Here is a 10,655-nt window from a genome sequence, read left to right on the forward strand (position 1 = left end):
TGGTGAAGCTGGGCGGCGCGCTGGCTGCTGGGCGGAAGAGCAGAGCCCAGCTGGCTAGTGTCCAAGCGATTACCAGCGAGCGGAGAGGCATTGCGATCGAGGTTCCGCGCCCAAATGAATGTGTCCCTCAGATGTCTCGCTACGCGGCGCAAAGATATTAGGATCTGAAGCGACTTGAGTGGCCATTCAAGGCGTCCTAAAACCGGAATACAGAAAGCATGTCAAAGGGCGCCTGATGGTTGGCACCAACACTATTGCTGGTCGTTGAGAGGGGAGGCAAACGCACTCGCATCCATTGTCCAGCGTCGGGCGATGCACCTGTATCCATCCTTTGCAGTGCTGTCAGAACTGCTTGAGCTCTTGAGGTGGTTGGTTGGTTGGCTTGATGATGCTTTTGATTAGTTTTGTGTTGGGAACACAAATATTGTGTTAACCGCAGAGAGCACTCACATCTCGAACAGCAAACCAAACACATGTCGTGTTTACTAAACTGATTAACTCATCCAGATCCCGGTGGTATTGCACGAATCCCGAGGAAGGGCTGGGCCGTGAACATTTTTTGCAAGAGTGTCCTGCCAGATCCTGGCCCAGGACTCCCAGTGCTTCCAAGTAAGTTGGCCAGTACAGGTATTAATACATGCATAGATTACTGGGTCAGTGGCCTCGCTAAGCGTCCTCTCTGTCTGAATTTTGCGGGCCATGAAGAGCCAACTTACCGCTTAGAGCTGCATGTACCTGCACGCGGCAAGTGTGGCGTATGTCGGTCCATCTGGAAACCAGCGCCTTTTACAGATCCGGCTTTCAGCTTCAATTTACCGCAGCGCCTCGGCGTGTTGTCGTTGGTAAACACATCCGCCACCAGCTGCGACGAGATCCGAGCGACGCAAAAGGCTGGTGCTCCACCTCGCCAGTCCTCATTCTCGGAAACACCAGCGACTGCGCACTGCCTCTCTTAGCTTCTTTCAGCTCACCCGCTCAAGATGGCTCGCACTACGCTCTCAATCGCTCTCGTCGCTACCGCTGCCGCTGTCGTGAGCGCTCGGCCGACGTACGTCGCTCGCCTCCCCAACGGTGACAACGTCTCCGGGGTGGCGGCCCTGGGCCACGTGGACCCTGCTGGCGGCGGCGCCAACAACGACTTCGGTCTGGACTTCGCCAGCGCTGGCGACGAGTGGACGGCGGAGTTCTGCCAAAAGGACTCGGACGGCGATGGCCAGACCAACGGCCAGGAGCTTGGAGACCCCTGCTGCGAGTGGAGCGTAGGATCAACCCCTCGCTGGACGTCGGGTGTCTCGCACCCGGGCGATGCGTCGTCCACGTCGGACGAGTCGCTTTGGGCCGACATCACGTGCAGCGGCGCGTCCAACTCGACCACGAGCTCGACCGCAGGCTCCAGCGCCAGCACTGTTGAGGCCGGCTCGACCACCGCCACGGAGACGACGGATGCGGCTACGTCCACTTCGAGCGACAAGGCGTCCTCTTCGTCTGCGGCTGCTTCTTCGGGCTCGAGTGCGGCCTCGGTCGTGACCCCTGCGGTGTACTCCGCTGTTGGTATCGCCGCGGCTGTCGCTGCTTTCTTCATGTAAGCAGACTACCCAAGTACTGGTAGCTCATCAGTCAAAGTTTTTAGTTGCATTGGGATCATTCGCGCCTTTGCTTTTATGAATTCTTGATCGGCGCTATACCTTCGAATACTACATAACGCCTACGAAGACGTGAGACTCTGGCCTCGGCTGATCTGGAACGGGGTGTCGTCTGCAAGCCCCTGGTGCATCTGGCAGTGGTTGCCTTTGCGGACAGATCGGTTGCAGTTCTCAGCCTCGCAGCGTCGACCGCCACCGTGTGCGATGCAGTAGCCATTACCACGGTCCTTCTTCTTGCAGCCTTCCATGATGCAGCGCCGGATACCTCCGTGCAAGTAGCAGAGACCGAGTCGCTGCGTCCCCTTTGAGCACCCTGGCACACGGCACTTCTTGCCGCCTCCGTGGGCGCGGCACAGCCCTCCGCCTTGGGAGCTCTTGTCGCAGCCCTCGACTTGGCACCGCGCACCACCACCGTGAGTCTTACACCGGTTGTTCGACTGCGCTCGACGCGTGCATCCTTCCTCTATACACGGCTTGGCTCGCCGTGTCCCCTTCGACTTGGTAGACGAAGCCGACGACAGAGTCGAAGACGTGGACGCGTTGGAGACTGTTCGCTGCGCAGCTGGGGGTAGCGGCAGCGATGGAGCGAAGTACGGCATCATACCTTTGGGCAGCACCTGACCTCCGAGTGGCGATGGAGTGGGGAGCAAGTAGTTCAACGGCATCGGAGTGACTCGCCCTGGGGTGGTCGAGATCGTGAAAGGACTCATCGCCTTGAGCGACGACCGCGCGGATCTTGTGCCTGCAGGACCAACGATGTCATCCCACGACTCGCGCAGGAACGCGTCCATGACCGGCGAGAAGTCGGGCATCTCGCTCTCCTCCTTGATGTACACGTCGCCACCGACGGGAGTTCGGCCGCTGATCCGAACCTTCAGGTCGGGGGAAAGGATCGATCCAGCGTTCAAAGAGTGTTGGGTACCGGAGGCGAGTGGAGACTCCGTGTCCTGCGGGTTGAACGCGTCGCTAAGCCCGGTCAGGTTCAACTCCAGGCTGTCGGGGTCGTATCTTCGGAACGCCGACGATGGGGAGGACGCCATGGCTCCAGTGTTGTCCAGCATCATCATGGTGCTCTCAAACTCGTCGTCGTTGAGCAGGTCCATTGATGCCGGCAGGCTCAGGATGTCGCCGATGTTGTACAGCGACGCATGGCCACTCGAGGTGGGCGAAGGCTGCGGATCCATTGTCGCTCTAGGCTTTGGCTTTCCTGGTGCAGTTGAAGCCGCACTTGCGGTACGAAGCGAAACTGGATGTGAGGGAGAAGCCGGCACAGGCAGGCAAGGCCGCGCTCTGTCATGGTTAACGTGAGTGCATACCTACCTACCTCCGAGCATGTTGGCTAGGTGCTTCGAATAAGGCTCACGAGGCGAAACGTCCAAGTGGAGCTGGGGGCTTCACCAGATGCCAGTGCTTGTATTATCAGGATGGTAGGCAGCATCTTGAACCCTGCCAAACCTCGTGGTCGGGTGAGATGGCGAGACCAACCTCGAGCTTCAGGTACTTCACATCAAACAGGACGATGTGTATATAAATACTACCGAAGTAGTGGAGAAATTAGATCAACAAAACGCCATAGATGAGTCATGTTTGAAGATACCCACGCATTGTTCGCGGTTATTGCACACGCTTGGAGAGATGGTTGCTCGAACGAACGACGCAGCTTAAATGACCAACGTTTGCTGGATCAGCTTGCTTTGAGTCTTCTGCGCACAGCCGTACATCATTTTGGCGAGCCCGTTGAGAACGAAGTTTCGCGCTGATTCCACATCCTCAGCTCGAGCGTCCAGATTAGTCTGCACTTCTGCGTAAATACGCAAGTAGCTTCGCACTACCGATGCGTGCTGCGGATCGGACTCAGACGCCGTAATGGTTGTCCACGACGGAGACTTGAATTCGAGACCTTGGGTCTGCAAAATGATCGTGTCGGCTTTTGCGATCACGACGCGCGTGTCCTCCACGAACTTGCGAGAGAAGTGGCTGCCGTTGACCTCAATGTCACTCTGCTGGCCACGCAACTTCATCACGAAGTTCTTTTCCAGTGAATGAGGCTTGCTTCCGCGCAGCTATTATAGAATATAAACAAGTTTTTGCAGCTCAAGTTGAAGTTTGGAATGAATCACAGCAATGAGGTAAAGAGAGACGTACATATCTGTAGCGCTTGTCCGGGATTTCGTGCACCGTCTTCATGTCCTTCCACAAGATAGCAGCCGCTTCTTGGATCGAACAAGCCACAGGCGTGACCGCCTCAATCTCAATAACCTTGCCGTACTGGGTGTTGGAGTTGACGTTCATTTTGGAAGTGACCAAGCATGGTAGATCCCACCCGAAGCCGCCCATTGAGTCAACATACAGCTTGTCCACACGTTTCTCCAGCAAATGCATAATTCCAACGCTGTGGTCCAATACTGGAGGGGACTTGTATAGAGGCGGTGAACCGCCAAAAACAACGTCCATACCCTGCATCAGCACCACCAAGACAGAATTAAAGCGTGCAACTCGTGGCAGATTCGTTAGCAGTACTCACGTCCAACACTGAGCGGCGCTGTAGAATGGCACGCAATGACTCGCTCAGTTGTCTCTGATTAGCTAGGATGGTTTTCAGCTGTTGGTTGGCTTCCTCAGCTTGCTGTCGACGTACGAACTCAATCACAGCTTGATCATAGTTTGTAGACTCGCTCGCTGTGCTACTGGAGGCGGGTTGGGACCTTGCCAGCGATGCACGCTTGGCATGATTCAGTACATCGATCTGGGCCTGGAGAACGAGCGCTTCCTCTCGCAGAGAAGCCGCCTCGCCTTTTTTGCGCTGCAGTTGCCGCGTTGACGAACTCGCGAATATTTTGATACGCCGCTTCTTCGCCTTTGGTTTAGCTTGGGGTTGGTCGGGCCGACGTGTCTCCCTGTCGGAGTTGCGGGTGTTGTTGCCTTTCCCAACACCTCGGGCGTCCACACTACTGATGCTTCTGTCGCCAGCGCTGTTAGAATCGGTTGTCTCCTCCCGCAGGAGTCGATGAATGCCAGGGCTTCTTCTACCACGGCTCGATCATCCTCCTCGCCCAGCAATACGAAACTCATTGATGATAGAAGCGGAGCGGAAGTAGGACAGGAGAATCGTTTGTGTCTGTGTTATCAATGCGACTCGGTATGGGCACCATAAACAATCTGGCACCATAAGCAGCCCTAGCCCAGATCGAGCTATACCCCAGAGGTATGCTATCCCTGATAGCATAAGTTTCTTTCGAATCATTTCCAGTTCTCAGTCAAGAGTTTGGCCTGAACGTGCAACAGGGAGTAACAGCATGAAGGAGAGTAAAGTTGTATGCTTGGAACTCAAGTTGGGAGTTAGTAGCCACAACTAAATACGTCAAGTAGTATGCTTGTGTTTGGATATCAACAACGCGGAGATAGATAACTATACCGCTATGGTTTTGTGTGTGTTTTGTTCGCCTAACGACTTTGCTAATCTCACAGCTTTGTGTTTATCTGTTTTGCTCTAGTGTTGCTATCCCAGCCTCCGCGAAGTCCTAGTCCACACGAATACGAAGGCTACCGGTATCATCTGAAGGAGAGATTCCTCGCGTAACTGTCCGTGATGCCCTCGCTGCGTGCAAATATCAATAGAGCAAGGGCTGCCACTTCGATGCAGGCGGCATTGCTGATTACCAGGTTCTAAGTATTTCAGCCAAAGTGTTGATGCGTGCTTACTTCAAAGTACTTCGGAGCTCCAGCCAAGATGTTGATGCCAACGAGTTTCTGGGTACAGTTGTCGACCCGCTCGTCAGCGAATAGGCTGGCTCACAATTAAACTCGCTCACTTCAACTCAAGCCTCGACTTCAAGCCTTTCCCCGGAGAAAAATGTCCACGTTCACCAAGTTCGCGGTCGTCGGTGCTGGAGGCGTCGGCTCCGGAATCGTTGATGGACTGCTCAAGGCTAACGCCACTGTGACTATCTTGACTCGTGACGACTCGAAGGCACGGCTATTTGGCCGTAGTTTGCTTTCGTACCTCAACTAACGAGACTCTGCAGGCTGAGCTTCAGGCGTTCAAGGATCGCGAAGCTTCCCTCGCTAAGGTGAACTACGAAGACGCTCTATCGCTGAAGACGGCGCTGGCCGGTAGTGAGGTCGTGTAAGTGCATGCAACGGTGGAACCTTTGCCGTTGTCGCTCACAACAAACGCCGCGATGTTATACTATCACCCCCCCCCCGTGTGTGTGCGATCCACGCGTACCACCACGCCAGCCAGCTTTCGGTTGCGCGTGCAGCAAAGGAAGCTCTTCGTACCAACTGAGGTAAGTCTGCGTAGCATCCATAATTTGACGGTATTTTACATTGAGACGCTAATTCTTTCGTGTAGTTTGGTATGCAAGACGAGGACGGACCTAACGCCATGAAGCAGCAGGTCCGCGACCTACTGAAAGAGCTCAACCTGCCGTTCGCCCTCTTTCACGGTGGACTGTGGGCGGAGTACATGCCATTGTAAGGAATGAACACAACCTAAATCGTTCGAGTGGATCAGCTAACAGGCACGTTTTCCTTTGTAGCTTCCTGGGCTGCAACTTCGAGAAAGGAATCGTGACTGTTGCTGGAGAAGGTGATGCGAAACTAAGCATCGTGGCGCGATCTGACCTGAGTCGCTTCATTGCTGGTCACTGCTCCTAAGAGCTCGTTGGAGTGGTCTCGCTTTTCCGTTGAGAGCGACCGCATGTCCCCGAAGGAGATCGCCGCAGTCGCCGAGAAGAAACTGGGCAAGAAGGTGGAGCTCCAACTGGTGAGCTACGAGGAAACCAAGAAGACCTACGCTACCGACTCCGTCGCGTACATCTCGACGCGTATCGCGGATGGACGCTGCGTGTCCGGGACTCAGGAGGAGGCCAAGGAGACCGTGGCGAGGTTTTACCCTGACTGGAACCCGACGCCTTACGAGACGTTCATTGCGTAGGCTGACGCACATGCGAACCTTGGAGGAGGGTATGCCATGCATTTACGCACTAATCAATCCAAAACTTCCTCTATTGGGATGTCCTCAGTGCCCCAAACGTCCTATTTGGATGCCTCGTCCTTCGCGTGCCTCTCATACTCCGTGCACTCGGAATCCGAACTTGTAGTACTAGACGATGGGGGCGAAACTACCGTCGTGGTCGCGTTTGGGGGCAAATGTAGAGGTCCCTCCTCGTCCACTTCCATAGGCGTTGCTTGTGTCGTTTTCTTTTTCTTCTTCTGCGACTTCGACTTGCTGGGTACTGTCTTGTCAGTTGAGCTTCTTGGCGCGGTCGAAACATCCTGAGATCCTTCCTTCGCCTTGTTCATTTCATCCAGCCACGACTGGAGTTTTTGCTTCCGTTTCTCCTGCTTTCTGTTGTCCTTGAAGAGACCAACCCTGTTCAGGAGAAGAGCTGTCAGCTCTCGAACGGTTTTATCAGTACGCGGATTCCAGTTTGGGCAGGTACTCTCGAGCACCTCGCCGATCAGGGAGATACTCTGCGTGACGTCTGAAACAGAGAAGCTGCCTTCCTTCCACCCCTTCACTTCTTCGAGAGCCTTGCGAAGACGCATCCGCAGGCGTCGGCCCTCCTTAACAGTCAAAGGAAAGCTACTGATAATCTTCGACAGTGAATTCATGCACCTGGTTGAAATGAAAGTATAATACATGCGTGAGTAAGTAGCTCGGGCAACAACAATTTAACGAGTAAGTGCATCCGGTACTCACCCGTTGAAGGCTGATGCAGAGTCGGGAATCTTTTCTTGAATGTCAGCGATATTGTCACGGAATTTGTGGACCCAGTGGCGCTGCATCGAGGGCTTCCCATGCTGCATAACGCTAACTGCCATGGCAGCCACAGCGCTCAGCGTCTTTAACGCCTCACCCTGGTCGATAGCGCTGTTCACGTCGAGGTGCTTGTGAGCCGTGTTGAAATGATTTACTAGCGGCTTGAGCCCCTCGACGCGATCAGCGGCTTTCTTTTTCTTGGCTAGCTCCTCCACTAGATTGGCGCCGGCTGCCAGCGCCTTGGCGAGCAGAGTCGACGACTTCTGAACCACCTCTGGGGACTTGGCAGGGGTGTCTGGAGCGCGCGGGCTGGCTACAGAAGGCAAACCCTTTGGCTTCTTCTTGGTGCTGGTCTCCTCCGTGCTAATAGACTTGCGTTTCTTCTGGGGGGTCGAGTCGGTCTTCTGAGGGGTATTAGAAGTCGACGGGCGGGAGGGCGTGGCACCCTTTGTGGGGGTGGCGCAAATTGAGACTCCGAGGGCCAGACCCGTAAGCCGCTCGAGCGACTGCCCCAGGTCGTCCTGCAGCCGCGTAGAGGCAAGCAGCGACGACGAGAGCTCCGAACCGTCCTCGAACAAGGTGATGGCCAGCTTCTGAGACGCCAACTGCACCTCCTCCGCGCGCTTGGCAGCGGCCACCGCGTCGCTGAGAGCTCGCTGCATCGCCGCCAGCTGCGTCTTCATCGCATCGCTGCAGTGCGCCTCGAGCTCCTGGCGCCCCAACTGCGCCAGTATCACGTCCATCGCCGACGCCTTCCAAGAGGTTGACCCAATGTGCACCAACGCAGCAATTCCCCAAACCAGTAGACTAGTGGCATTTGTACACCTTTCCAAAATAACGAATTTCCAGAAATAGACAATTGAGTTTCATCCAATTAGTAGCCCATCTGGGCATTCTAAATCTTAGAGTCTAGTAAACTGAAACTTCTAAATTGGAAGACATCCCACACTCCGATGATATATGGCTCAGTGCTAAGGTAGAGTTGAGAAATCATGGGTTCCTTTGTCGCCCCATACAAAGCGCGCGTGTTAGCAGCGCACAGAACTTTATCAGCGTGTTCTGCAACTCTAGTCCAAACCGCACCTTAAAACGATAAAAAATGACGAAGCTACAGCCACTTTTGGAGGTGTCCATATCTTTTTGTCGTGGAGTGTACCTTCGGGATGGACGATGTGGTGCCAACGGAGGAGGACGTGCGCTCGATGCGTAGCGTTCTGCGCTCGCGTCTAAAACGCGAGGCGCTGCAGATCTCCTCGGCAACCAGTGGCGACAAGCAGCCAGCAGACGGGAACCTGACGGCGGCGACGCAGCTGGAGCAACTCTTCGAGCGCACAGTCCAGTGTGGGGAGAACCAGTCGGGGCTGCTGCTCGGGTCCGTGGGCAGCGACCGGCGCTCCATCGTCTCGCGGGCGATGCGCAACCTCCGCGACCGATTCGGCGGCTTTACGGTCGTTTACCTGAACGGCGTCATCCTGCAGAACGAGCTGGAGGCGTTCAAGGAGCTCATCGCGCAGCTCACTCGAGCCACAGGAGTCAAGCACCCGGTACGTGCTACCGTACTACAAGCAATGTATACAATTGTAGAGGTATCAGACATGAATGACATTTGCTGGTGCTAGGTGCTGTCCTATTGGAACATGTACGAGTATCTGCGGGGGCTGCTCGTCGCGAAGGCCAAGGCCGGGGACCATGTGATCGTGGTTCTGGATGCGCTGGAGCAGTTCGTGCGCGAAAACAGCAACGCAAAGCAGTTGCTGCTGTACAATTTACTCGACTGGCTGCAGGTACGTTAAGATGACTTCGAATCTGCATATACTCCGGTAGAGCCTAAGTCATGCTTATGTTGCTGTGTTGAAGTCAAAGGATATCAAGATGGGGGTGTTGGGTATCACCGACAACTACAACGTTGTGGACAATCTCGAAAAGAGAGTTCGCTCCAGGTATGGCGCTGTATGTATAGCTCTTCTTACCCCCGTTGAGTCGGTGTTGGTATCTCTGTGGGCGATGGCGCTTACGTTGTGCATCGTCTTCTCGCTACCAGGTTTTCAAACCTCCAGATAGTTATCGAACGGCCTTCATTTGCACAGATACGGCAACACCTCGTCCGAGCTCTTTCGCTTGACAACTTCGAGTGGGAATCTAATTCGGAGCTGCAGCGTCCCTCGGCTGAGTATTGCGCGGCGTTCTCCAAAAGCGTGAGCGAGCTGCTGCTGGAGCAAAGCAAGTTTCTTGCGAGCCTCGAGTTTGACTACGACATTGGCAAACCGCAAACCTTTTTCGTAAGGCTCGCCGCTGCTGCCGTGTACTACCTGGACGCAGACTCGCCGCTACTCACGGCCCAACACTTTCGGCGCGCCAGACATTTGCTGGAACAAGATCACCAGCTCGCCGTGCTGGAGACCGTAACAGAGCATGGAATCGCGCTGTTAATTGGGATGGGGCACCTCGAACGGGGCGACCAACGTGTGTTTACGCTGGAAATGGTGTACGCGCGATGGGAGAATTTCCTTCGTCAACACGACATGCTTGCCCAGCTGCCAACGCGTAGTGAAGCCCAAAAAGCGTTGGAAAACCTGCTGCGGCTGAAACTGGTCAAGGATGCTGGGGATGCTTTCAAGATTGGGCGGGGTGGGGACAGCTCCATGAAGCAGGACGCGTCAGGCTCTCTTCAGCCGGAGTTTCGGGCCGTGCACTTGAATTTCGCCCCGCGAACTCTTGAAGGCATGCTGCGTAATGGAAGTATCAAATGTTCGACACTGCTGAAAGAGTGGGCTATAAACGGTAGCTGATCAATCAAACGCTTAATATAGTAAGCGAGGTAGCCTGCCTCACTTGCACTAGCGTCGAAATCTACGGTTGGGTAGAATTCCTTTCGTCTTGCTGCAGTTGCCGTTCTGCTGGGCTGAGACGATGGTACTTGAGCTTGGTGATACTAATGCGACTGGCAGCGTGGATACTGGGATGCACTCAAGGGTTCCAGGGGGGAGACCTAGGGCCACCGAGCACGGTTACCCCATTCTCAACTACGTGTAAGTCGATGGTACATATTTCGAGCTAACTTAGTCGAGCTGGGTTAGCTTAACGCATGTGTCCCTGCTCGAATGAAGCCAACACTCATCCAACGTTCTACGCAAAGTTCGCCTTGGTCAACCGCTGGATGCAGCGATGCATTGTGTACGTCGTACAAAGTTTCAACTCCAACCACTGCATGTTTGTCGCGCGATCCTAATGTGGCTTTCCGTTTG

General features: G+C 54.7%; 6 protein-coding genes across 6 annotated transcripts; 3 read left to right on the top strand and 3 right to left on the bottom strand.

Annotated features, from left to right (window-relative positions):
• Positions 1 to 974: 974 nt before the first annotated feature.
• On the top strand, positions 975 to 1,304 carry PHYSODRAFT_247485 (hypothetical protein; the record flags this gene model as incomplete). The annotated part of the gene is made up of 1 exon (XM_009526158.1): positions 975 to 1,304. A coding segment is annotated over one exon (330 nt), but the record flags the coding sequence as incomplete, so codon positions are not given.
• A 401-nt stretch (positions 1,305 to 1,705) lies between these two features.
• PHYSODRAFT_493579 (hypothetical protein) lies at positions 1,706 to 2,746 on the bottom strand (the record flags this gene model as incomplete). The annotated part of the gene is made up of 2 exons (XM_009526159.1): positions 1,706 to 1,738; positions 1,799 to 2,746. The coding sequence occupies 2 exons, from the start codon at positions 2,744 to 2,746 to the stop codon at positions 1,706 to 1,708; spliced, it is 981 nt and encodes a 326-aa protein (XP_009524454.1).
• A 558-nt stretch (positions 2,747 to 3,304) lies between these two features.
• PHYSODRAFT_494196 (hypothetical protein) lies at positions 3,305 to 4,097 on the bottom strand (the record flags this gene model as incomplete). Its single annotated transcript, XM_009526160.1, has 3 exons — positions 3,305 to 3,550; positions 3,587 to 3,706; positions 3,789 to 4,097. The coding sequence occupies 3 exons, from the start codon at positions 4,095 to 4,097 to the stop codon at positions 3,305 to 3,307; spliced, it is 675 nt and encodes a 224-aa protein (XP_009524455.1).
• Positions 4,098 to 5,496: 1,399 nt separating this feature from the next.
• On the top strand, positions 5,497 to 6,582 carry PHYSODRAFT_313811 (hypothetical protein; the record flags this gene model as incomplete). Its single annotated transcript, XM_009526161.1, has 5 exons — positions 5,497 to 5,613; positions 5,669 to 5,764; positions 5,998 to 6,119; positions 6,185 to 6,254; positions 6,304 to 6,582. 5 exons carry the CDS (start codon positions 5,497 to 5,499, stop codon positions 6,580 to 6,582), a joined length of 684 nt encoding a protein of 227 aa, XP_009524456.1.
• A 101-nt stretch (positions 6,583 to 6,683) lies between these two features.
• On the bottom strand, positions 6,684 to 8,153 carry PHYSODRAFT_299359 (hypothetical protein; the record flags this gene model as incomplete). Its single annotated transcript, XM_009526162.1, has 2 exons — positions 6,684 to 7,266; positions 7,351 to 8,153. 2 exons carry the CDS (start codon positions 8,151 to 8,153, stop codon positions 6,684 to 6,686), a joined length of 1,386 nt encoding a protein of 461 aa, XP_009524457.1.
• Positions 8,154 to 8,822: 669 nt separating this feature from the next.
• Positions 8,823 to 10,199, top strand: PHYSODRAFT_491431 (hypothetical protein; the record flags this gene model as incomplete). The annotated part of the gene is made up of 4 exons (XM_009526163.1): positions 8,823 to 8,954; positions 9,030 to 9,194; positions 9,268 to 9,350; positions 9,452 to 10,199. 4 exons carry the CDS (start codon positions 8,823 to 8,825, stop codon positions 10,197 to 10,199), a joined length of 1,128 nt encoding a protein of 375 aa, XP_009524458.1.
• Positions 10,200 to 10,655: the final 456 nt, after the last annotated feature.

Source organism: Phytophthora sojae (genome assembly GCF_000149755.1).
Source record: "Phytophthora sojae unplaced genomic scaffold PHYSOscaffold_3, whole genome shotgun sequence".
NCBI lineage: Eukaryota > Oomycota > Peronosporomycetes > Peronosporales > Peronosporaceae > Phytophthora > Phytophthora sojae.